We start from the raw sequence: 25472 nt of genomic DNA, 5'->3' as shown, positions 1-25472 counted from the left end.
GACCATATATAGTTAGGAATTCGCATTTACAAAACCTTATTTTACTCGCATAAAACCATTGAAATTCCATATATAGTTAGTTGCGCTAACTATATATCGCGCACCCGCAATCCACTGCTGATGATGTCACATATTACATCATTCATGACATGGTCAGTGACATCACTGATGACATCACTGATGACATCTCAAATGACATCACTGATGACAACATCCAGTGACTGTATGTTTCTGTGAAGTTAAAATATGTCTTACATATTGAAGAATGAGTGGATGTATAAGTGTCTGGATGAAGGATTTAGTAGGTGCATGACTGACTGTATGAGTGAGTGATTAAATGTGTCTCACTGAGTGCATGGGTTAGTGACTAAACTGTCTTAATTTGTGCATCATTATGTCTGTTGTTCTGTAAACTGTTGCATGTGTTGATAAGTAGCTATATGAGTAACTATATGGGTTATTGATTGGTTACCTTAGTATTTGTATGGGAGACTGAGTGTGTGTGTGGGTGGCTGGGAGGTGTATGACTCTGTGCATAGATGTGTGAGCAGTTGATTCACTAGAGGTATGGTTTCAAAAGTGCATGTGGTAACAGCTGTATGGGCGGTTGACTGTGTGCATGAGTGTATTGGTGAGTGAATGGATATCTCAGTGCTACATGTCAAAGTAAGTACATATGTAAAACACAGTACATGTGAGAGTTGACATATATAAATAACTGTGCATAAGAGCCAGTGAATGTGTGAGTGGCTGTATGGATCATTGTGAACTTGTATCAGGGATTGTATAAGAGAGTAAATATGTGTTAGTATATGTTTGAATAAGTAAAGTTTGTATAACTGTATAGTTGAGGAAATGGAGGTGTGATTGATTCTTTGCATGACTGACTAGGTGTGTGAGTAACTCCATGGATGAGTGACAGTCTGTGAGTGTCTGTTTACACTGATTGTATCTAAGGTTATATTAGAGTCTGAAGAGGTTCATCGTATTATCACATGAATGATATCATCAGTGATGTGATCAGTAATGTCAAATGAGATGTCATCAGTGATGTCATCAGTGATGTCATTTGAGATGTCATCAGTGATGTCATCAGTGATGTCACTGACCATGTCATGAATGATGTAATATGTGACATCATCAGCAGTGGATTGCGGGTGCGCGATATATAGTTAGCGCAACTAACTATATATGGAATTTCAATGGTTTTATGCGAGTAAAATAAGGTTTTGTAAATGCGAATTCCTAACTATATATGGTCTATAACCTATGGTTTTTTCATTGAATTTCAATGGTTTTTTAAATGCAAATTTCTAACTATATATGGTCTATAACCTATGGTTTTTTCAGTGAATATATATATATATATATATATATATATATATATATATATATATATATATATATATATATATATATATATATATATATATATATATATTTACTGTAAGATAAAGAACTAACTGCCTCTTTAAAAATTGGAAAGAAATGGACATTGTCCTTTTTCAATGTTGTTAGTTACATTTAAAATAAATGCTAATGAACCCACCTGAACATAGTGGCATATGATGAAGACTCAGCCAAGTCGAAATGCGTAATGCCAGCATGCATATCTTTGCCTCAAATAAAGAAATTGCTGAGCATGCTTGGAGGTACCTGTTTTCATGCTGCAAGGGCAGTGTGTTTTCATATGGAATATATGGAATATATGAGGTGTCTGACACACCTGAGACAGGCCCGACTCGTGAGGTTGAGGCGTTTCTGACTGGTAGATTGCCGTTTGGAATTTTAGGGAAGGAGCGCCCACCGGCTGTGACACTGGACATAAACGAAGTTTTGATGGAAGGGCCACGATCAGAGGCCCACCTCTACTTGGAGAGTGAACTTTGCAGCAGCCAGGGTCTGCAGAAGGGATTTCCCTATGCATTGCACACTCAAGGTTACCAGCTGAAAGGCAAGTGATTAATTGTTAAAAACTTGGTGGAAGCTGAACTTTCTTTTGAGTTACTGTGCCCGCTAATGGAACTTTACTTGTAAAGCAATGTTTGCGACCGGTGCACAGTGAAACAAGGGTGGGTTTGCCAAAATCCAACATTGAATGCCATTAAGAAAGTAAAGCTGCAGTTACATAGCATTATGGGAATTGTGGTTTTTCACCACATAAGAAAATGACAAACTAATGTTTCAACAAAGGGAAACGCAGATTTAATAAACAATGTTGTTCTAAGGATTTAACCTGATGAAGAAAGAAATGATGTAATCACCTTTACTGCACAAAAGGTGAACTGTGAGATAAAGAAGTAACTTTGGAAAGAAATGGACAATGTCCTTTTTCAATGATCTTAGTTATGTTTTAAAAAATTGCTAACGAACCCACCTGGACACAGTGGCATATGATGAAGACTCAGCCGAGTAGAAATGTGTAATGCCTTCATGCCTATCTTTAACACGAATAAAGAAATTGCTGAGCCCATTTAGAGTGGCCTGTTTTCATGCTGCAAGGACACAACTATATAAATTCATCAGTAACCTGAGCTATCTATAACTTACGCCTCTGCAATGCACTGCTTATGACCTCACATATTACATTACTCATGACATGATCAGTGGAAACCTATTGTCCAGGCCGCCCTTGCTGGAGTTTCCCCCGGCACCAGGTGGTTAGACTTGTGTCTGTGGCAGCAGCATCCATTTTGTGATGCTGAGGCTCTGTTTAACTTTAACCGGGTAAAGCAGTAACATGCATGTCTTTTGCCTCTAGAAGGGTGGAATGCTATCCTGCCGCCAGAATTGGTGGGGTAGTATTTCAAAGTGTTTGACACCTTACACAACATGTTTTCATAAAGCCAAACCAAAGTTAGCATTAACCGCGAGGATTATAATGCACTTAAGAGTATATGGTATGGCTATATCATAGAACAGCTATAAGGAGATGGTTTAGAAAGCTGCAAAGTGGCTCAGCTCATGCTATGGCACCCTCTCACATAAAACCAAGCACTCTGCCTCCAGGATTGTGGAGGCCTGCCATAGGAGTGACTTATAGGTATATATGTGTCTATATGTAAAGGTAGATATAGGCATACTATATCTAAGTAAGGGATGATTAAGCCACCTTACCCAAACTGAGTGATCATCCTGTGGTGTCAGTTTGGAGGGACAGCCATGGGTGGCATAATACATTCTGCAGCCCCTGGTAGGTCTTGGATGCACCTATGCCCTGGGTACCTATGATACACTATACAGGGGCTCACAGAGGTGACCCAATACCAAATCTGGCATGTACCTAGAATACATGGTATCAATTTAGAGAGAGAACAGCTGGGCTGTGGGTCTGATTAGCAGGCCCAGAGCCACATTAAAGTCGAAAAACCAGAGAATCACAACAAAAAGTGGGGGTGACCATAGGAAGCAAACCCTACTCTCCTACACTCACTTCCACAGACTACATCCTCCTCAGGGACCTGAATTTCCCCCCTGAGATTAACAACGACATCAACTCCACCACCCTGATCAACAACTTAGCCAACCTCAGACTTAGATAACTCGTCACAACAGCCACCCACTCCGCCGGTCACACACTTGACTCCATCTTTCCGCAAGCCCCAGCGTCTCCTTTAACCACACCACAGAACTCCATTGGACCAACCATTGCTGCATCCGCTTCACCTTCAAGAAACCCACCACGCATCACCGCACCCAACAGATGCTTTGCCGCTGCAGGAGCACAGCTAACCACCACCCTCGCCCAGAGCCCACCCGCCGACCCCGCTGACCCCACCGACCCCGACACCGCCGCCCGCAACCACAGACAGTGGATCAACGACTGCGCCAACACCCTCGCCCCGGCCAAGAAACCCTCTAAGAGTCACACCAACAAGAAAGTCAGCTGGTTCACTGAAGACCTCCGGGCATCCAAGCAAACCTGCCGAAAGCTGGAAAAGATCTGGCTACGTGAACGAACACCGGACAGCCACGCAGCCCACAAGAACGCCACCCGCAGACACCATCACCTCATTAAATCGGCTAAAAGGGCCTCCTTCAAAGACCGCCTAGACAACAACGCGCACAACAGAAAAGAGCTCTTCAACATCGTGAAGGAACTCTCCAACCCCAGCTCCAACACCAACAACGTCCCACCCTCGCAAGACCTGTGCGACTCGCTGGCCACCTTCTTCCACCGCAAGATCGCTGACATCCATGACAACTTCAATGCCACAACTGCCCCGACAACCACTGAGACTTCCGCCCCCATGACCACCATCCGTGCCAACCGCCTGCTCTCCTGGACCAACATCAACGACGACGACACCATCAAGATTATGAACACCATCCACTCCGGATCTCCGTCAGACCCATGCCCACACCACATCTTCAACAAAGCCAGCACAGCCATTGCACCCCATCTCTGGAAAGCCATCAACACCTCCTTCGAGACAGCAACCTTCCGGAGAGCTGGAAGCACGCAGAGATCAATGGTTTACTCAAAAAACCCAAGGCGGACCCCAAGGACCTCAAGAACTTCCGGCCCATCTCCCTGCTCCCGTTCCCTGCAAAGGTCATCGAGAAGACCGTCAACGAACAACTGACCCGCTACCTCGAGAAGAACAACATTCTGGACCCTTCCCAGTCCGGGTTCCGCAGCAACTATAGCACCGAGACTGCCCTCATCGCCGCCACCGATGACATCAAGTCCCTGCTGGACAATGGAGAAATGGCGGCCCCCCATCCTCCTGTACCTGTCCGCCGCCTTCCACACCGTCTGCCACCACACACTACGTTTACGCCTCCACAATGCCGGGATCCAAGAGAAGGCCCTGGACTGGACCACCTCCTTCCCCTCTGGCAGAACACAGAGCTTCCGCCTTCCCCCCTCCTCTCCGAAGCCACCAAGATCATCTGCAGCATACCCCAGGGCTCATCCCTCAGCCCAACTCTGTTTAACATCTACATGGCACCGCTCGCCATGTCGCCCATCGGCACGACCTCAACGTCATCCCCTGCGCCGATGACACCCAGCTGATCCTCTCCCTCACCAAGGAACCCCACATCGCTAAAACCAAACTTCACGAAGGAATGAAGGCCGTCGCTGAATGGATGAGGAACAGCCGACTGAAGCTGAACTTGGACAAGATGGAGGTCCTCATCCTCGGATCTACCCCTTCGGCCTGGGACGACTCCTGGTGGCCGATCACACTGGGAACCGCCCCAACACCCACCAACCACACACGCAATTTAGGGGTCATCCTCGACTCCACCCTCTCCATCACTCAACAGGTCAATGCCGTCTCCTCCTCCTGCTTCAATACCCTCTGCATGCTCCGCAGGATCTACAAGTGGATCCCCACTGAAATGAGAAGAATGGTCACCCAGGCCCTCATCAGCAGCAGGTTGGACTACGGAAACACTCTCTACGCAGGAGCCTCAACCAAACTCCTGAGACGGCTCCAACGCATCCAGAACGCCTCTGCACGCCTGATCCTCAACATCCCTTGCCGCAGCCACATCACACCCCAACTGAGATACCTGCACTGGCTCCCGGTCAACAAGAGGATAACCTTCAAGCTCCTCACCCACGCACACAAGGCACTCCACAACACCGGACCAATGTACCTCAACAGAGGACTTTGCTTCTACACCCCCACCACCAGCTCCGCTCCGACGACCTTGCCCTCGCCACAGTCCCCCGCTTCCGAAGAGCGACCTTCGTTCTCCCACGTTGCCGCCAAGACCTGGAACACCCTCCCCATCCACCTACGGCAGACCCAAGACCTGCTAACCTTCAGAAAACTCTTCAAGACCTGGCAGCATTCCCCACCCACGGGTGAGTAGTGCGCTTTACAAATGATATGATTGATTGATTGATTGAGTGTGTGGGTGCATGAGAGCTTGTATTGGTACACAAGTGGGTGAGTGAGCAGCAGTCTGGGTGGGTGAATGGGCATGTTAGTGGTTGTATGGGTGGCTGAAAGGAGACAACAAGAAAGAAATCACTCATCACAGTCACTACATATCAGATCATACTCCAATAGATCAACAATGCATTCACCTCCATTAAGGATTCCATGTTTTTTCCCATGTAGTATACAAGAGGTAGCACACTAACAAGAAGTTAGGAAAGTTAGTGTTTTATTGTAGTGGAGCTGCAACTGGTCACCCAATTAAGTTTATTTTTTGTGAAATGAGCATCAGGGACAGAATGGAACCTCATTTTTTCCAAGAAGAGTCCACAGTAATCCTGAAAATGTCTACCCAACAGGGGGAGGGGGTCCAGCAGCCCCCCTTGCGTGTCACATGTCAGCCCTGGGGATCTCATTCCCCGAGGCCAGGCCTCTTCATGCTGGATGACCCACAGCCAACCCAGGGAACCCAGTGTGGAACATTGGGGAATGAGGGAGCCTTAATGCCCTGTGGTCCCCGACAGCTGGCGCCTCCCAGGAGGAGCCGGCATTCCTGCTAACAAGCGAAAGAAAACTGCTATCTCTCCAGGAGATAGGGAGCTGGGGGTAGCGGTCCTCAGGGTCATTAATTGCTCTAGGAGGGGGGCCACACTGCCCCCTCCCAGGCAGATGGGTGTCCCCAGGGTTGAATACAGCCTGTGAGGGGGCCACATGGCAACCCCAATTTATTATTTTGCAATTCTGGTCGTGGGGTGGTGGCGGTCTGCGGGCCCTACAGGGCAATCGAGGGGGGTTGTGCGGCCTCACCTCCAATATATTAAGAAGGCCCTGGGGAGGCAGTGGTCCTCAGGGCTTTTAAGAGCTGAAGAACGTGAGCCTTGGACCCCTCCAATGAAAATAAAAGTAGGCCTGCCTGGGGGGAGGGGGGGGGGGGGCAGTCCCCAGGGCCAATATTGGCCCTGGGGAAGGGGGCTGCATGCATGCATTCTCTTCACCATATTATTTATAATAATAAGCCTCAAGTACTTGGCCCACCCAGTGGTTCAAATAGGAAACAGCAAATTCACGGATCCATCTGTAAATCACAGCAACATTTAAAAAAAAATGTTTTTTTGCACTGGTGGAGTCCCTGGCCCTGGAGGATCCCAGCAATAGGGATAGACGGTCAGGATGTTCCCACCCTGCCCCTTCATCTTTTTAAGTGTTTTGTTTGGGACTCAGCTGAGACGAGCCCCAAAATGGCTGCCAACACTTTCTGGTTGAAGTGTTGGCAGTCAATCAGAACTCTGCATGAGATCGGAAGGATTCGCAGAAGGTTCAAGTCTCTAGATATACAAATTTGTTTTTTCTTTAATATCTCCAAAACTACTGAATGGATTAACACCAAAAAATAAACGGACTTGTTGGACCTTGACCTTTTTACAGGGTTAACCCCAATCTTTTTGGCTTCTTCCTCCTATTTTTTCTAACCTGTTTTTGTTGGCTTTAGGACTCTGGGCATTTTCCCCTGCTAATCAGTGCTAAAGTGCATATGCTTCTGTGTAAATTGCATTGGTAATTGGTTTCTCTGGGATTAGCTTATTTGAGTTACTAGTATAGTGCACCAGGTGTGCCCAGGCACTGTAAATCAATTTCTACTAGTAGACATACAGCACTGATGGTACCACCCACATATGTAGCCCTGCAACCATGTCTCAGACCTGCACCAGCAGTGTCTGTGAGGACGCTTTTATGCTGCCAAGTTGACCTGGCAAGTGCTCCCACTTGCCAGACTTCTACCTCTTTTATAACATGCAAGGCACCCCTAAGGTAGACCCAAGGTATCCCTATGGCCAGGTGCAGGTTATTTGAAAGGTAGGACATGTACTGGTGTTTTGCATGTCCTAATGATGAAATACTGCTAATTACATTTTTCACTGTTGCATGACCTAGCTCACCCATAGGTTTATCACTGGAGCTGCCTTATAAATTCTTAGAAGAGTAACTTCCAGTTTGGAAGAGATAGAGATGTGGAGTCAGGGCCCCTGACCTCACAATTTAAAAACACATATTTTAGTGAAGTTGTTTTTTAAATTGCGGGTTTGAAAATGCCACTTTTAGAAAGTGGGTATTTTCTTGCTTTACCATTCTGTGCCTCTGCCTGTCTCTGGAATCTGCGTCTGAGGGAGGGTGACAGTTGGGCTGTTTGTACATTCACTCTAGACAGTCACACAAAGGAAGCTGAGGTGTGACCTGAATATCCTGATGGCCCACCACTAAGCTGATGGGTCTTCATGAGCTGTGGGGGGAGTTGTCACTGACCCTTGAATAGGACTGTGCTTGTTCTCACACAAAGCTGTCTCCACCCCCCTGTAGTGTGTCTGGAGCCAGGTCAGGGAAAGGCAGGGTCTTGCACACTACAAAGACTTTCCTTTGATGTTTGCCTACTGGAGCTGCGACACCATAACTTCTGAACATTTCTGGACTACTACATTCTGCCAGGAAGATGAGCTGGATGCTGTAGTAGGGTAACTGTCACTCCGCTTGCTGCTTTGTTGTGCTGACCTACTGCTTGCTGCTTCTGCCTTGGGCAGTGAAAGGATTGGACTTTGGTTTTCACATCCTGCTTGTTAAGGTTCTCCAAATGCTTGTGTCTACCTGACTCCTTTTAAGAAGTCTCAGAGTCATAAAAGACCTCTGCTGCAGCCTCTGAACTCTTCTGTTGGGAGTTTTGGCCTGCCAAGTAGTGCCAATAACACTTCTGGGCCCTTAGAGGTGGCTTTTGCTGCAAAGAACCAAGAAAATGCAAGCATCGACCTCCAGTGCCTGTTTTTCCTGACGCAGCACCATCATGCAGTTGAAAAACCAATGCATCGCCACAGTGCAGCCGAAGAATCAACGCAGTGCCTGCAATGCGAATGAAAGATTGCAGCAGCCAGAGGCCCGAGCCCCATGTCACTGATGTCTGTGGTGCCCGCTCCGATTCGGATGCAGGCCTTGCTGTGTGGCTGGAGAAATCGACATATCACTTTCCCTGTTGCTAGAAAATTGATGCAGCACCTGTTTCGCCACCACGGCATCGACTAAGAGTGCCTGGATTTTCTATGCATCGTTCCTGAATGCCAAGCTCTTGATCGACATTGCCCAGCAGTAAGGAACCAAGACCGCATGTATGGATATTGATGCATCACCTCCCCTTACAGTAAGGAACCAACACATCACCTCCCCTGGCAGTAAGGAACTGATGCATCGCTTTGCTTTTCCAGCGTCTCACCTCTCGAGTGCCTGTTTCTGTCTTTGATTTTGACGCATCCCAGGTACTTTGTATTAAAAGTAACCACCCATATTTTCCTATGGCCTGAACTATTTTGAACCTTTTAAAAGTAATATCTTTGATAGTGTATGTTGGATTTTTGTTGTTTTGCTCTTGTTTTATACAGATAAAGATGGTTTATTTTTCTAAACTGCTGTCATGTCCATCTGTAGTGTTTTCATTGTGTTACTGTGTGTGTTTTGTACAAATGCTTTACATATTGCTTCTGAGATTATCCTGACTACTCTTGCCAAGCTACCAAGGGAGTGAGCAGAGGTTATTTTAGCTATGTGATCCCCTTACCCTTATTAGAACAAGGGGCCCTACTTGGACAGGGTTCAAACCACTGACAACTTGAGACCCCCATTGCTAAGAGGGCTCTTTCTGGAGGAAGAGCTAGCTTTCTGCCAAACTTGGTGTAATTCCATTCAGCAGTTCGGGCTGTAATCGTGTTCAAAATCCCTATGGGAATTAGCATAGGAAACACACTTTTTTAACCCCCCTTTTTCTTGGCCCCCGCTTGATGCATCACCCCGAAAATTTCCATGCACTGTTACAAACAATTTGGTAAAGATTCATCAAAGGGCACAAAAGTTATAAGCAACTCAAAAAATGCTTTTCCTATGGAAACTAGGTCCTAACTATAACTACCTACTGGCGACAACCAGTATATATATATATATATATATATATATATATATATATCATTTCCTGTGAAAAATGGATACCATCATCATAATGACAGCCCCAAAAAGCATGGTAGAGCTTTTTAATAGTCATGGCTACTAGCCTAATGTGATATGTAAAACCAATTTGTGTAACAAAGTTATCTATTTCAGGCAGCAAACAAAATAAATAGTGGTGGGCAGTGACCCTCAAAGGTGGATGGTTATTGAACCAAGTGCCAAACCCAGTGGCAGGTACTGTAATAAATCACAATGCCTTTAGGCTCAAATTCCAAAGCTCTCAATCACCGCTTGTTGACACATTTTATAATGGGCAGTGACTGAGAGCTCCGGTATTAAGGCTTAAGGCAATGCGTGTTTTTCACAGTGCCTGTCGAATTTTTCAGTGGTTGGTGTTTAGCCTGAATATGGCACTCTGATATAGAAGGTGGCAGAACTCAATTCCATTATAAATAATGATCGGAGCAGATACTGCTGGTAAGAATAATATACTACTATAGGCCAGCCAACATCAAACAAAACATACACAAGTTATTCTACTGTAGTGAGTCATAATCACTTCAAGGAATGACAATGTATATTTGCTGTCAACAGATTCAGGTACCGTTCCACTACTATCACACGACTTCAACTATCCTTTGAAACACAAACCTTACGCTGGTCCACCAAAAAGGAAGAAATAAATGAAAAAACTAACTTACCTTACCCAGGGGCGTAACACAGGCCCTCGCAGCCCACGCTGTGCGGGGGGGCCCTAGCTCCAAGGGGCCCCCTCGGCACTGCACTCTGGCCGGAGAGCTCCTGATTGAACCCTGAGGGGGCCCCCCTAAGTACCGTGCAGGGAGGCCTCCTCACTTTTCGTTACGCCAGTGACCTTACCCATGCTTCATCGTCTTCATTCTAGTCAGCGTGATCCTCCTGGAGCCTCAGCCAGCTCCTCTATCCAAATCCTGACGCTGCTTTCATGCTTCAGGTGAGCAGCTGAGAGCAGCACCAGGATTGGCTGGAGTGGGCCCTGTCAGCAGGCCCTGAGGGCCTGGCCCTGCTCTCCGCCCTGATGTCTTAGACAGCTAGGTGCAGAGGTTTAGACTGTGCATGTCAGGCTGGCCATCACAAGCAACCCGGCCAAAATGACATGCGCAGTGTAAACTGGTGGAGTGAGCACCACTCCCCTGCTGCCAAGCAGCAGCAATGCCCTGCCCCAAACACTGCTCTGACTGGGAGCAGTGAAAAATAAAATTGTCATTCATTTTCTTACCATTCTATTTTTCACTTTTGCTGCACTGGCAGCAGGGGGGGGGGGGGTGATGCTCCTCCGCCCTAATGGGGGGGGGGGGCGCAACCACTGAAAAAAAAATTATGTGTCACCTTTTCTAGTGGTGCCATTTGACATTTTTGTGAAATGTACATATGATGTTACAAATGTCGGACAGTCATAATAATTATTATTGTAATTATATAAAGCGCGTAGCTACCCCTTGAGGTTTTCCATACTGAATTATATAGTAAATGCTCCAACCACAAATTTGATTCAATCCACTGACGCGTACCACAATCCATAGTTTTAGCAACGATTTAATCAAGAAAGGTAATCAAAATGTAAATATTCTAAATGTAGTCAACGCTGTTGTTAGCTGCGCTTTAAAGATTGCAGCTTTTTCGAGCTAGCTCCCTCAAAATGAACATCAATATAAAGAAAACAAAACGAATAACATGAAATACGGTCTAGTGTTACCATATCAGGGTTCGATGACATTCACAAACCATTCAACCATTAGCCTCTTGCTTTCCAATGTCAAAAGAACTGCTTGGTGGCAATATTGGAAGATGCTACCCATTATGTACCATAGGGAAAGAGAGAGATGTGTGCACTGCTAATGCCTAGGTTTTCCAATGCTAGACCAGTGTGGTGTAAAGGAACGAGGAAGAAGGAGGAGAAGGAGGATGAGGAAGGAGAAGGGGAAAGGAGGGGGAAGAGGAAGGGGAAGGGGAAGAGGAAGGGGAAGGAGCAGGAGCAGGAAACTGACTTTCCTTCCTATGGCTGTGAGTAAGACTCTGCACACTAGTTCTTCTTGGTTGTAAAGGAAACTTGCATTTCTGCTGCTTGTCCTGTGTCAGTTGCAACTACTGCCAATGCAGAAATACTTCACTTATAAACGAGTTTGTGGAGCTACTGTCTGCATTGTGGCCACTGTGTGTAGGATGCGCTTGCTCTGCAGTGAAAATGTGTAGATTCCACTGCTGTTGCCCCATTAGCCTGTGTTTTATGAGAGAGAAGCTTGGATTGGCAACGTTCGAAAGCTGCAGTCATACATCAAAGAGGTTTGCTTGCATTGCAGTAAACCATTACGTGTAATGGGGTAACCCTGTAAACCTCAGAACCTGGGCGGGTAATTAAACAAAAAACAATGGTTCTGTCGGAAAAAAACTATTCAAATCAACATAGTATTTAATAGATAAATGTTCTCATAGTGTCCCATGGAGGATATTTGCAATAATGATCTGCAATAATTATATACTGACCATAAATAAAGGAACAAATAAGTCTTTAGTTATTCAATTTTTCAAATTATTTTCCATTTTTTCCCCCCAAAAAATGTCAGTATCTGCAGTGAATCAGATATGCTGTCCAATTGACATACAAAACATAGGCTGTGATTATACAAAGCGTGTAGGTCGTGACTGGTGAGTGAGTGTTTACAAGTGACAAAACATAAATACATGAAACAAAAAACGTTTTCAGATAAATCTGCACCAGCCGGTGCAACGTGTTTGGGGGTCTGCGCAGAGATCAACGTCTTACTCCTTCGCTTCGGTTCACGTGAACCGAAGCGAAGGAGTAAGACGACGATTTCTGCACTCTAAAGCAATCGCCAAGGCGCAGACCCCCAAACACGTTACACCGGCTGGTGCAAATTTATCACCATGAGTTATTAGGAACCAGTGAGTACCCCAGGTGCTTGTCGGCTGACATGCACCACCAGCATTAGAAGACTAGACGAATCACACACCTAATTAAAGGCTGTCCAACCACTTTCAAGTCCTGATGAAGACCCGCCTTAGATGCACATAATCAGCACATCCCCCCAGCAGGCCCGAACTGGCCATAGTGGGCACCGGGCAATCCCCCAGTGCGCCACAATGGTGGGGGCCGGTTTTGAGCCCCTGGGGGCCGATTTTGTTACAGGGCCGTTTTGGCAGCATAGCTGCAAAATCGGCCCTGCAACAAAATCGGCCGAAAACCGGCCCTGGCAATGAGCTCGGAGGCACCTCCAACCCCCCCCTTCCCCCGAGTGGGGAGGGGGCCGGTCGAGGACTTTGCCAGCGCTGGTTTTGGTTCCCAGTCCGGCCCTGCCCCCCAGGGTCGAAACGTCGACGTTCTATGTCATATACCAGTTCGCACAAAGTACAACTGAACAAAAGGAAATATTTTAATCCCCTTGTGACTATTGTGCTTCGCACTGGACATTCTGAAAATGTTTTTTTTTTCATGTATTTATGTTTTGTCACTTGTAAACACTCAGTCACCAGTCACGACCGACACACTTTGTATAATCACAGACAACGTTTTGCATGTATATTGGACAGCATATCTGATTCACTGCAGATACTGAAACATTTTTGGGGAAAAAAGTGTAAAATAATTTGAAAAATTGAGCAACTAAAGACTTATTTATTCTTTTATTTATGGTCAGTGTATAATTATTGCAGATAATTATTGCAAATATCCTCCATGGGACACTATGAGAACATTTATGTATTAAATACTATGTTGATTTGAATAGTTTTTTTTCCGACAGAACCATTGCATTGCAGTAAAGGCTGGCTTGAGTGTTATGTGAAGTAAGCCGGAATCAAAGCTCCCCTCACCGTATGTTATGAGGAAACTGTGCTGTGCTGCTGCTTAAGATCCCTCCAGTGTATCTATTATTTAAGGGAAGCTTAGATTGCTACTGCAAATGTGCATGAGGGAAGTTTGCCTTGCTGCTCTCCACGCTACACCTACTGTCTGTGTGTGAGGGTATCAGCTGCTCTGCCCTGCTACACCCAGGGCTGGGTTTAGGGCAGTGCGACTGGGGCAGCCGCACTTGATGCCGACCTGTGAAGGGGGCGCTGACCTCAGGGGGTGGAGCGCTGTGTTCTGCAATAACTTATGATTGGAGAGATGAGGGGCAATATTGCCCGGTGGTAGTGAGAGAATCTGAGGAGGCAGTCATGGGGTTTAGGGAAGCCAAGGGCGCCACCTGTGATAAAGCCAGTCCTGGCTACACCAGTTCTGTAGGCGTGACATGCATACTCTGCTCCAGATGTATCTGCTCTGTATCTGTGAAGTAAGGCAGCATTGGAACTGCCAACACCTTGAGTGTTCTGTGTGTCTTAGGTGTGCATGGGTGTGCACTGCTCTTCACTTGCTGCACCAGTTATATCTTAGTGACTTAAGCTGACAGGCAGGGCTTTAAGTGGGCTGGGTCTCAACGGGTCTGAGCACTGGTAGTTTTGTAAAGGTGGGCCTCGAAACGGGTCTCTATCGGGCTCTGTTTTGCACCTTGGCACAGATGGTCCATTTTTTTCCGGACTGCAGTGACAGCAGGCACATCATGTGCGCATGCTCACTCTGCTCGCTTCTCACTAGTGGAGAAGTTACGCCATGACGTCATGCCAGGTCAGGGGACGGGAAATCCTTTAAAGAGAGTCATTTTCTCTCTGGATTTCCCTTTTCTTTTTGAAACTCAGCAGCAGCAACATTGTTGTGGTGTCACCAGGGCTTTAAGTGGAAGTTTTTTCAATATTATATACAAGCCATAGTTGCTGCTTATTTATCCTATGCAAAAACAACAGTTGATGGACAGAATGCAGAACAATGTCATACATTCACCCTAGTACAGAGATATGGGCCTAAATTCATCATTTTTTTGCTCACCACACCACCCCAGATCAGACATGGCCATATGCAAATCAGCCTTGACCCTGTACCTCATGGGAACAAGTCCTGACTTGTAGGTAAGATGATACTTGTTGCACCATATATGTGGATGCAATGAGAGAAACAGCAAAATACAAGTGGGGGGCACACTATGCTAAGCACAGATTTTTTGCTTACGTGTTTTTAAGCCATGCCCTTAATTACATTGACCACGTCCCTTCGAGAGACCCCCTCCAGTTATTTGTATCCCACTTAAAGCCCTGCTTACAGGGGTGCTGCGTGTTCTGCACCCACTCCAGGTGTGCATGTAGCTCTATGGCTACTGACTGTACTGCACCCGTTCGGCGGCATGTGGACTGTTGGTGTATGAGGGTGCCTCTTATGAGAGGGTTAGAAGGACCCAACTACAGGCTGGGCACTGATAAGCCATCCCACCTGCTCCAGCATCTGTCCTTGGATCACTCCTTCCAGTTGCTTCCTATTCTGGACACGTCAAGGCTGTTGAGCGCTGTGTCCCACTCAGGCCTCTCCCATTGCAGGCAGTGTCTAGAACAGACCAGGGGTGTGAGAGCACCTGGCGTCCATCAGGGCCGTCTCCCACCACCTGAGGGATGAAGAGCTAGTAGTACCTGGTTCCAAAATCCTGCATCGTAAACCCCATTCCAGGCATAAGACCACAGCAAGGCCTAGGGAGTTCAGGTGGCTGCCACCTGCCACTTCTGATCCCACCTGAGTTCACTCCAGGTAAGCCCATTCAAGCAGTGAGGGTCAGAGGACCAGGCTTCGACGACTCCAGTGATTCGCTATCCACAAGTGCATGTTGGGAAACACCAAAGAGGGTCAAAAGCCTCATTGGTCAACATCCTGCCAGAAGCTGGTGTTCCATCACCAAATACCCTAAAGGTTGAACATGAACAAAGTGCGCGCCTTGCTTCACTTGGTCTGCTGATGGCAGGGCCCACTGCAGGGGCTCTCAGGGTAGAAAAGTCTTGGTAATTGAGGCCCTGCTCTGGGAGAGGCCCAGATCTAGTTTGACCTCTTCTCAAAGGTGGAAAGAGAAATATAAGAAGGTCCTAGGTCTTGAATGTTTGATCTATTGAGTTCAGTATGCTGACATCATGGAGGCTTCCACCAATACTAGCTTGATGTCCAGTAGGCTTAGTGGCTGCAGGACCGAAATGTTGCCTCACAAAACAGTCATGTGCACCACAAAAGACTTCAGATAACCCAAAATGTTGTGATGCTGCTTCTATTCACCCTTCCTAAGTTCTGTCCAGTTACAAGCTTTATCCACAGGCTGCGCTGGCTCCCGGTGGAGAAGAGAATCCTTGTGAAGGCCCTATGCATTACTCCTATAATTTTCACTCGACTGGGGCCTCCCATCCTATCCAGTCTGCTCTCCCCACATGTCCCCTCTCGAGCCCTGTGCTCTCCTAAGCTTCATCTAGCCTATGTTCCTCGGGTTAGAAGAGCGAGAACAGGAGGGCGCTCTTTTTGCACCAAAGCTCCCGCCCTCTGGAATGCTCTTCCTCTGTCCATTCGGAGCATCCAGAATCACTGGGCCTTCAGAAGGGCTTTGTGGACCTGGCTATTCTCTGTCTAACCTTCTGTTTCTCCACTGATCTTGTATCGGAAATTAGCTCTGGGAAGTCCCATTTCTGGGACAACCATGCGCTTTACAAATACCTTAACATAACATAACTTGTGCAAACCAGCAGGCCTAGCTTTCTAGGAAAGAATGCTCCTGCATGGAAGCGAGTCGGGGGACCTCCAGTTACACCGGAGACTATCATTCCGTGTTGCTTAACTTTCTACCCCGGAGGCCAGGGGTTAGACCTGAGCTTACAAAACATGTCCTTTGTAGCTGGACGCCTACAGCCTGCTCCTTTCGAGGCCAGACACCTTCCACTGGGGGTGACAAGCAGGAAACAGTTTAACTCGTTCCACCTGCATTGGAGAAGTGTGGCTCAGGGGTTAGAGGCGGCAGACCCGGAAGCTGAGATCGGCCCTGGACCAGAGTTCAATTCCCCACCTCGGCCCAGGGTTCAATTCCCCACCTCGGCGGGTCTTGGGCTCAAAATTCCACTGACTCGATAATTCTCGCTCCGGTGCCTACTCGACTCACGAGTTCACACTCTGCGACTCTGGGCAATAGCTTGCTTAATCTCCACAACGGCCCCTCGCGGTGGGATGCCTGGCTTTCACCTTGTGGATACCCTGCCGGGGTTATCTCACAGGGGAATACCAGGACGGGTTCCCTAAGCAAGCGCTTAGATACCGAGTCGGTGATTTGCGCTATATAAATACATGTACATTTACATTGCTACTGCTCTCCACCTTGTCACTTTTCAGTAACTATGACCAAACTCGTTGTGTTCACCCTACTGTACTTGTTGTGTGGGTGGAGCGAGTGTGTTACCTTCATGCTTGTGTCTCTCCGAGATGGAGTATCTCAGTGCGTGCACCTAGATCACATTTGCAATTTTCCACATGTTAATTTAAATGTCACGCTTAAATGTCACGCACTGGGGCGTAGATATCAATGGTGCAGCCGGTGCAGTGACACTGGAGCCTGCCCGGACCCTAAGGGAGAAGCAGAACCCACATGTTGGCTGTATGTTTGGTCCCGATCAGTTGTGGCAGAGTGATTGTGGCAGGGTCGCTGTGCTAAGGGCGAACAGGAAAGCCCCTCTCTCTAGCTGACAGCATCTGAATGAGGAGGGGAATAATTCCGATGCTCATGAATGAGACAGTGACGTGTAAATGTACATAGGCAGAGAGGGGGGCCTGGGCTCTGGCATCTCCCTAAACTCGAGAGTCCCCACGGCAGGCCAGCGATCTCTCCTGGTTGTTGCTATTCTCACTGAAAGCAAAAACATACTAAGCAGTGATAAAGCTAGGGACCTCAAATGGGCAACATATCTGGAATGGCAAAGAAACATTAGATTGGATGGTAATGGAGCTTCGTTCTCTGCATTAACAGTGAATCTTTATGAGTATTTATTTATACCACCTCTGCCCGAAGCTGGAGCAGCTGGGGAGTAAAGCTGTAAACCACGTGCGTGTTGTATATCAGGGAGACCCCGTGGCGTTGGGCAGAGTGGGCACGCACCAGTCATCGAGGTCTACGTTTCTATGGGAATGACCCACATCTCTATTAAATAAACAACAAACAGCAGTGGGGGGAACCCTGGGTTGACTCCTTTCTGTGAGTGAGGCAGCCCCCCCCCCCCACCCCCTCGCCATTGGTTACCCTTTCCAATACGTGAGGTCCCGTGGTGATGTCGTGAACCCCTAGCCTCCAGGGGTTTAGGCGGGAAAACATCAGCTATTATTCCGGCGACTAGGCACAGTTCTGTTTGGTTTTGTGTTATGAAAATGTCCATTGTTTTATTATTGTCCTTGCTATGCTCATACCACCTCGTTTACATATTCCATTAACGTCTCATCCGTCTCTGCCTATACATCCCAGGCGTGCACGTCTCCGGTATGCCGCAGTCCCCTTCACCCGTGACCCTGGGGTCACGTCAGACAACGTGGGCGTCCGGGCTTCTTTGACTGCCCATTTCGCGGGGGTGTCACTCTCTGGAATGACTCGTATGTCAAGGAAGGTGTAAAGTGCTTTACTTTTGTAAATGGCGCCCACCCAGGTGTACTGCTTGTGCTAAAATTACCCCAGTCCCTCTCCCCGGCCAACAAACATTGAATGACTAACCGTTGATTAAAATGCATTCTCTGTTTGGGAGTTGCCTTGGCGACAAGAAAACCTCGGCCGGGATAGGGACCAGGGCCGTGATTACATCATGTATATATTCCAGCGCTGACTGTCGCTGTCTTATTATTCCATAGCGCTGCAAGTATACACGTTTAAACAGCAACTTCGCAAACAGACTTGAAAATGCAATAGTTTGATCCTAAATATAATGGCGCTGTTAACCATTTCCAAGCGCTCGCGGCGTTGATAAACTAGGGCAGTGTGGCACAGTGAAAGTAAAGCGTGTCCCCCAGGTGCAGAGAATATCGGTCAACTGAGTAAACCATGATACATCGCAGAATCTCAAGGCCTACTCGCGGCAATGTTTACACTGGAACACACCTTCACAGCAGTGACTTAGGCCACTGTGCTATCTTACCATAATAAGATACGGCATTGTGGCAAACAAGCAGGGATGTGCAACACTTACTTTGCCCTTCGAATTTCCGGATGATGGTGTCCAAGAAGGTGTTCTGGGGGGCTACGTGGCCACGACGCACGGGCATTCTTATGCCATCTGCGCTATTCAGAGGCCCGGGCGATGCTCACGGGAACCCCGCCAGGCTGCGCACACGCATGGTCCTCAGCACGTCCTGAGCGCTACCCATCCATCAGAAGTGCATTCCGGTGTGTCTTCCAGGTGGGGCACAGATGGGTACTAGCTTGACGTACCCAACCAGGCAAGCCTCCTACAAAATATCTCCAGGCAGTGACACAAATCACATCCACTGAAGTTTGGGCCCCCTTGTAGAAAAGAGGTGAATGGGGAATCACAGAACAAGGGCTGAGTACTGCCGTGGGCTAGCACAACCTCCGAAATGGAAGAGATGGCCACACACGTGGTGAATGTTCTGTCCGGGCATCATGTAAGGTTTCCCTGGGCAATTCCACTGAAGGTGCCTAGATGGACTAGGGGAGGAAGAGATGTGGCTCCTGTTTGAGGGACCCACCTCGGTCCGTGCGTCAGCCTTCTCTAGTTGCTACTGGTACCAACAACATAGTCCAACATCTGGAACTCCCATGAACTGCTGTGAACCCGTGGCCGGTCCCTTTGCTTCTGGATGCTGTCACGCTCAGCCATTCTTATGTTGCTGTGCAGGTCTCTGACTAAGGACATCTAGATGTTCCAGTCATCTCGTCGGGGCTGTAGCAGAGACTTCCAGAGGGAGCCCGCGTGTGGGCCGGTGAGGCTCGGAGCCTGCGTCGTGCCAGTGGCAGCTCTCTTGACAGGGGTGGGCAGCACCTGCCGCTTGTCGGCTCCTCACCTGCGGGACCCCGGCGCATGCGCGCTGGCCGTCCCTCACACCCCGGCCATGGTGCGCTCTGCTCCGTGTGCGCCTCGCTCCCGGGAATAATTCCCCTGATTATGTATACGGAACCGCCGAGAAGGCACCCCGGCGCCTGCGATCATCCCTTAACCCGTTCAGGGGCGACCATAGACCAGAGGCTGCGGCGCTGCGGCTGGGGGTGGTGGTGCCGGAGCCCTCCCTCCTCAGGCGGATGCAGAGGATGCTTCAATGTGCCTGGAGGCTCACCTGCGCCCGGGCCAGGTGAGAGGACAAGGAGGCTGAACACGGACGACGCCTGCGAAGGGTTAACTCTCGCATGCTCCGCCCACGCGGACCTCCTATCTGTTCTCCCCCAGCATCCATCCAGCCCTCTTTGAGTCAAAGAGGTGCTGGCGCCTCCGGGAGACGGTCATCGCAGGCGCCCCCTCCCTCCCCGCCCCCACCACCACCGCGCGCGGTGTCTGTGCACATTCAGGGACCAGTGGAGGTTTCCACGGAAACAGACTCCAGCTGAAAGGGGAGCCCCGCGGTTATCACAGGAGTGGTGCGGACGAGGAAGGTGGGAGATGCGAGGTACCGTGGAAACCGCCCCGAGGTAGCCTACAGCCATCTCTCCCCGTTGTTCCCGTCCCTAGCGAGGTGAAGGCGGAGTTTGCGGTGGAGGAGGTGATAGTAGAGAACGCACATGAGGATGGTCGGAATGGAGCGGCGCAGCATTCGCGGAGGTTACATGGCTTATGTGTATGTAGTGTTCGGTGCTTCCGACTTGTGATATCATAGGGAAGCCGATAATGGGCACCGCTAGCCTATTACCGAGCTCATTATCGGTATTGGGAGTATGACAAGCTGCGCTCAAAGTGTAGCTATTAGTAGTGCAACGAGTGCAGTGGCACCATGGCCCAGGGGTCTGAAGGGCCCTGTGCGCATAAGTTATAAATATATGTCAGCACTTGACATGGGGGGGGGGGGGGGTCCGTTCACTGTACTGGGCCCCATGGCGTCTTTGCTACGCCACTGGCGGTGCCAATTCGAACCTGTGACCTAGAGTTTATGTACAGATCGCAGCAACAAATACGTTACCCATGGAGCTATCTCTTCTGTTCACCATTGAAGTGTATATTTAGTGTGGGGGGGGGGGCTTTGCTGGAGGGCAATACCCGCCTCTGGTGCCAGCAAGCACCACCAGGGCCGCTCTAAAGCCAGGCTCCACAACAGGTGATAGCAGGCTGCCCCTGTGACGATTTTGCCACCTGTTGAATGTTTACCGCACAGTTCCCGACATGCCACCCCTTACTTATTTGAAGCAAGGGTGCCATGGTCCAGCGTGGCCTCGGAACATGCATCCTACATGACCGCTAATGTGTAGAAAAGAAGATCCATAACTGGGGTGCCGGGAGCCCCAACACAGCCTTGGGATTCGGTGTCACTGCACGTGCTGATCTCTGCAGGGACAGAGACCGAGAGGCCAGGGGAGAAATCGGCCTGGCGGCGCGTTCGAGGCCAGGGCGGAGATGGGGGTCACGGCAAGCAGTAGAACCGACTAGCCGGGTGTCTGTCTGCTCTGACGCCTTTCGCTGTCTCGTTGTACGACTGCCTCGGGTGCTTTCTGTTAGAGAGAATGTCTCGCTGTCCCGCCTGCCAGACTACAGCACTGTCTTCTGTACTTTCTATCGAGCAATACGAGTGTATCGCTGTCCTCTCTGCAACACACTAAGGCTGTCTAGTGTTCCCTCAGACTGTAAGTTTGGGCCTCTCTCTAAGTCACAGCACGTCCTTGTCTCTTCTGTCACATTGTAAACCCTATAGCGTGGCCGTGGACGGTGCGTCATGGGCCCAGGCTCAAGAGAGAACATACGCCTCCTGGCTGCTGTTTGAATTATAAACAGAGCAATGATGAGCGTTTATTGGGCCCCTGGGGCCCGGCGCCACTGCACCTGGTGCTCAAATGAAAACGAAGCCCCTGAGTAGAACTACTTCCCTGCCCTGTTCGTTAGCAATGCAGGGCCAAAGAAACTCCAGGGCGCTCTCACTGTCCACCCTTCCCGCTGAACAGCGGGAATCTCACTGTCCTCTGCCAGGCAGAGAGATGAACTGAACTACCCCACTGCCCTCTATCCACGCAGAGCAGCTCTGTCCGATCTCTTCGCCGTACAATGGACATGCCTCCCGTCATTTCTCTCCTGCACTGGAGCTGCCTCGGTGTTCTTTTCTGTCAGAGTTGAGCTACCTCGCAGTTTTCTCTCTCGCAAGCAGTCTAATTGGCTTCGTTCGCAGCAGGGGTTTCTAATTTGATGTGGGTTACACCACTGGGACCTCATTGTCTTCTCTGTCAGATCTCCGGGACAGCCGAGTGAGCACCGATACCCGCTCCCCTGTCTGGTGAGGTGTGTGTTTGGTGAGGAGGGAGGGAGGGAGGGGGCGGAGGCGGGTTGCGGGCGGAGGCCGGCCGATACAGGAGACATCCCCATATAAAGGCAAGAAGGCAGACTAGATGCCGAGGGGCTGGTGCTGAGCGAAGTGATGCTGGGGGCTCCCGGCTTTACCTCTGCTCTCTAGCGCCTTTCACTTGTGTGTGGAGAAGGGGGTCTTGAGAGGGGGACTTGACTCCTGTCCGGCCCCCGCTGGGTAACACGACGGGGTTGGGAGGGGTGAAAGGGAGTATCACAACGTGAAACAGCAGAAGTCAACCCCGAGGCAGCAGCCCCTAGTGTGAGAGCCTCAAGAGAAGAGGGGGCCGAGGGTGGGCGCACGAAGATGGGGTGCTGAGGTGACACGTTTGTGTGTATTGCGGTGGGTGTACGCTGTGCGTGGGGACATCTCTGCATCATGCTTGTTTGTGTGCTTATGGATTACACACGTGTGCGTGACTCTGTGCGCATACTTTGTGTCTGGGTTGCTGGGACACTTCATATCTTGCGTGCTTTTGTGTGTCCCCGTGTGGGCCCTCGAGGCAGTGCTAGGGTGTCACCATGTTAATATGCTTTATTTCTAAGCCTGTCTACCATTGCGCTTACGCCTGTACAAGCCTACCATTGCGCTTACGCTTGTACACGCCTACCATAGTGCTCACTCTTGTACACGCCCACCATTGCACTTACGCTTGTACACGCCCACCATTGCACTTACGCTTGTACACACCTACCTTTTCGCTCACTCATGTACACGCCCACCATTGCACTTACGCTTGTCCACACCTACCATTGCACTTACGCTTGTACACGCCTACCATAGCGCTCACTCTTGTACGCGCACACCATTGCACTTACGCTTGTACACGCCTACCATAGCGCTTACTCTTGTACACGCCTACCATTGCACTTACGCTTGTACACGCCTACCATAGCGCTTACTCTTGTACACGCCTAACAATGCACTTACGCTTGTACACGCCTACCATTGCGCTTACGCTTGTACATGCCTACCACTGCGCTTACGCTTGTACACGCCTACCACTGCGCTTACGCTTTTACACGCCTACCACTGCGCTTACGCTTGTACACGCCTATCACTGCGCTTACGTTTGTACATGCCTACCGTTGCGCTTACGCTTGTACACACCTAACAATGCACTTACGTTTGTTCTACTACCTCAGTGCTTACTCTTGTACATGCTTACCACACGCTTACGCTTGTACACACCTACCATTGCGCTTAAGCTTGTACTCGCCTTCCATAGCACTTATGCTGTACAAGCCTACCATTGCACTTACGCTTGTATAGGCCTCCAATTGTGCTTATGTTTGTACACGCCCCATTGCGCTTATGCTTGTATGCACCTACCATTGAGATTACACTTGTACACGCCTACCACTGCGCTTACGCATATACACACCTACCATTGCGCTTACGCTTGTAAACACCTACTATTGCGCTTACGCTTGTACAAGCCTACCATTGCCCTTACGCTTGTATACGCCTACTATTGCACTTAGACTTGTACCCGCCTAACAGTGCACTTACGCTTGTACACACCTACCATTGCACTTACGCTTGTACACGCCTACCATAGCGCTCACTCTTGGACACGCACACCATTGCACTTACGCTTGTACACGCCTACTATAGCGCTTACTCTTGTACATGCCTACCATTGCACTTACGCTTGTACACGCCTACTATAGCGCTTACTCTTGTACACGCCTACCATTGCACTTACGCTTGTACACGCCTACCATAGCGCTTAATCTTGTACACATCTACCATTGCACTTGTGCTTGTACACGCCTAACAATGCACTTACGCTTGTACACGCCTACCATTGCGCTTACGCTTGTACATGCCTACCACTGCGCTTACGCTTGTACACGCCTACCACTGCGCTTTTACACGCCTACCACTGCGCTTACGCTTGTACACGCCTGTCACTGCGCTTACGTTTGCACATGCCTACCGTTGCGCTTACGCTTGTACACACCTAACAATGCACTTACATTTGTTCTACTACCTCAGTGCTTACACTTGTACATGCTTACCACACGCTTACGCTTGTACACGCCTACCATTGCGCTTAAGCTTGTACTCGCCTTCCATAGCACTTATGCTTGTTCAAGCCTACCATTGCACTTACGCTTGTATACGCCTCCAATTGTAGTTATGTTTGTACACGCCCCATTGCGCTTATGCTTGTACGCACCTACCATTGCGATTAAACTTGTACACGCCTACCACTGCGCTTACGCATATACACGCCTACCATTGCGCTTACGCTTGTAAACGCCAACTATTGTGCTTACGCTTGTACAAGCCTACCATTGCCCTTACGCTTGTATACGCCTACCAATGCACTTACGCTTGTACATGCCCTCATTACACTTACACTGTTGTATACGCCTATCATTGCACCTACGCTTGTACACGCCTACCATTACACTTACGCTTGTACACGCCTACCATTACACTTACGCTTGTACACACCTACCATTGCACTTACGCTTGTACATGCCTTCCATTCATTGAGCTTACGCTTGTGCAAGCCTACCACTGCATTTAGGCTTGTACACACCTACCACTGCGCTTACTCCTGTACATGCCTACCACTGCGTTTACTCTTGTACATGCCTACCAATGCACTTACACTTGTACACGGCCTCATTGCGCTTTCGCTTGTATACGCCTATCATTGCACCTACGCTTGTACATGCCTACCATTCCACTTACTCTTGTACACGCCTACCATTGCTCTTACGTTGTACATGCCTACCACTGTGCTTATGCTTGTACACGCCTTCCATTGCACCTACGCTTCTATGCACCTATCATTGCACTTAAGCTTCCACATGCCTACCATTGCACTTACGCTTCTATATGCCTACCATTGCACTTACGCTTGTACACGCCTACCATAGTATTTATACTGCTAGACATTTATCATTGCACTCAAGCTTCTACATGCCTCCTATTGCACTTATGCTTCTACATGCCTACCATTGCACTTACGCTTGTACATGCCTACCGTAGCACCTACGCTTGTACACGCCTTCCATTGCACTTGCACCTGTATAAGCTGTCCATTGCACTTGCGTTTCTACACGCCTACAATTGTACTTACGCTTCTGCACACCTCCCATTGCAATTACGCTTCTTAATGTTATGGTTTTTGTCTGGCCTGGAGACTGTATTTTTCATGTCTG

At 48.8% G+C, this 25472-nt stretch overlaps 1 protein-coding gene across 1 annotated transcript in view; it reads right to left on the bottom strand.

Annotated features, from left to right (window-relative positions):
* The window catches only part of KCNH2 (potassium voltage-gated channel subfamily H member 2), a 1978218-nt gene extending 1958126 nt beyond the window's left edge, over positions 1–20092 (bottom strand). Inside the window, exon 1 of the mRNA XM_086940929.1 lies at positions 18984–20092. Coding sequence (XP_086797055.1) covers positions 18984–19059 — 76 coding nt within the window. The 5' untranslated portion in view covers positions 19060–20092. The remainder of the gene's footprint in view (positions 1–18983) is intronic.
* Positions 20093–25472: the final 5380 nt, after the last annotated feature.

This window comes from Lissotriton vulgaris, chromosome 10, assembly GCF_964263255.1.
Source record: "Lissotriton vulgaris chromosome 10, aLisVul1.2, whole genome shotgun sequence".
In the NCBI taxonomy this organism is placed as follows: Eukaryota; Metazoa; Chordata; class Amphibia; order Caudata; family Salamandridae; genus Lissotriton; species Lissotriton vulgaris.
The sequence above is the reverse complement of the archived record's forward strand: the minus strand, read 5'-3'. Positions and strand labels throughout refer to the sequence as shown.